Consider the following 1,984-nt stretch of genomic DNA (forward strand, 5'->3'; position numbering starts at 1 on the left):
CAGTTGTCCCTGTCACCTCAGCTGATAGTCCAGTTGACCTTGTCACACCAACTGACTGTCTAGTTGTCCCTGTCACCCTAGCTGATAATCCAGTTGTCCCTGTCACCTCAGCTGATAGTCCAGTTTTCCCTGTCACCACAGCTGACAGTCCACTTGTCCCTGTCAGTCCAGCTGATAGTCCAGTTTTCCCTGTCACTCCAGCTGATGATCTAGCTGTCCCTGTCACCCCAACAGATTGTCCAGTTGTCCCTGTCACTTCAACTGACTGTCCAGTTGTCCCTGTCACCCCAGCTGATAGTCCAGTTGACCCTGTCACACCAGCTGACTGTCCAGTTGTCCCTGTCATTCCAGCTGACAGTCTTGTTGTCCCTGTCACTCCAGCTGATGATACAATTGTGCCTGTCACCCCAGTTGATAGTCCAATTTTCTCTGTCACCCCAGCAGATAGTCCAGTTGTCCCTGTCAGCCCAGCTGATAGTCCAGTTGTCCCTGTCACCTCAGTTGATAGTCCAGTTATACCTGTCACCACAGCTGAGAGCCGAGTTGTCCCTGTCACTCCAGCTGGTGATCCAATTATCCCTGTCACACCAGCTGATACTACAGGTAGCCCTGTCGCTTCAGCTGATGGGCCAGTTGTTCCCATCACTCCAACTGATAGTCCAGTTTCTCCTGTCACTTCTGCTGATGGTCCAGTTGTTCCTGTAACTCCGGCTGATGATCCAGTTTTCCCTGTCTCTTCAGATGATAGTCCAGTTGTCCCTGTCCCTTCTGCTGATAATTCAGTTATCCCTGTCACCCCCACTGATAGTCCACTTGTCCCTGTCACTCCAGCTGATAGTCCAGTTATCCCTGTCACTCCAGCTGATAGTGCAGTTATCCCTGTCACTCCAGCTGATGATCTAGCTGTCCCTGTTACTCCAACAGATTGTCCTATTGTCCCTGTCACTTCAGCTGACTGTCCAGTTTTCCCTGTCACCCCAGTTGACAGTCCAGTTGTCCCTGTCACTTCAGCTGATAGTCCAGTTATCCCCGTCACCACAGCTGATAGTCCACTTGTCCCTGTCAGTCCAGCTGATAGTCCAGTTATCCCTGTCACTCCAGTTGATGATCTAGCTGTCCCTGTGACTCCAATAGATTGTCCAGTTGTCCCTGTCACTTCAGCTGCCTGTCCAGTTGATCCTGTCACACCAGCTGACTGTCCAGTTGTCCCTGTCACTCCAGTTGATGATCCAATTGTCTCTATCACCCCAGTTGATAGTCCAATTGTCTCTGTCACCCCAGCAGATAGTCCAGTTGTCCCTGTCACCCCAGCTGATAGTCCAGTTATCCCTGTTGCTTCAGCTGATAGTCTAGTTGTCCCTGTTACTCCAGCTGATACTGTAGTTGTTCCTGTCACTCCAGCTGATAATCCAGTTTTCCCTGTCACCCCAGTTGATGATCCAGTTATCTCTGTCACCCTAGCTAATGATCCAGTTGTCCCTGTCACCCCAGCTGATAGTCCAGTTATCCCTGTCACCCCAGCTGATAGTCTGGTTGTCCCTGTCACCTCAGCTGATGGTCTGGTTGTCCCTGTTGCTTCAGCTGATAGTCCAGTTGTCCCTGTCACTCCAACTGGGGATCCAATTGTCCCTGTCACTGTAGTTGTCCCCGTTACCCCAGCTGATAGTCCAGTTATCCCTGTCACCCCAGCTGATAGTCCACTTGTCCCTGTCACTCCAGTTGATAGTCCAGTTATCCCTGTCACTCCAATTGATGATCTAATTGTCCCTGTCACTCCAACAGATTGTCCAGTTGTCCCTGTCACTCTAGCTGATAGTCTGGTTGTCCCTGTCACCTCAGCTGATGGTCCAGTTGTTCCTGTCACTTCAGCTGATAGTACAGTTGTCCCTGTCACTCCAGTTGACGATCTAGTTGTCCCTGTCACTCCAACAGATTGTTCAGTTGTCTCCGTCGCTTCAGCTGATAGTTCAGTTGTCCCTGTCAC

At 50.7% G+C, this 1,984-nt stretch overlaps 1 protein-coding gene across 1 annotated transcript in view; it reads right to left on the reverse strand.

Annotated features, from left to right (window-relative positions):
* MUC19 (mucin 19, oligomeric) overlaps nucleotides 1-1,984 on the reverse strand; it is a 205,316-nt gene that overhangs the window by 101,668 nt on the left and 101,664 nt on the right. The window contains 1 exon segment of the mRNA XM_011973120.1: nucleotides 7-1,952. Within this exon segment, the coding sequence (XP_011828510.1) occupies nucleotides 7-1,952 (1,946 nt within the window).

The sequence above is a fragment of the Mandrillus leucophaeus genome, unplaced genomic scaffold (assembly GCF_000951045.1).
Source record: "Mandrillus leucophaeus isolate KB7577 unplaced genomic scaffold, Mleu.le_1.0 Scaffold1344, whole genome shotgun sequence".
Classification (NCBI taxonomy): domain Eukaryota; kingdom Metazoa; phylum Chordata; class Mammalia; order Primates; family Cercopithecidae; genus Mandrillus; species Mandrillus leucophaeus.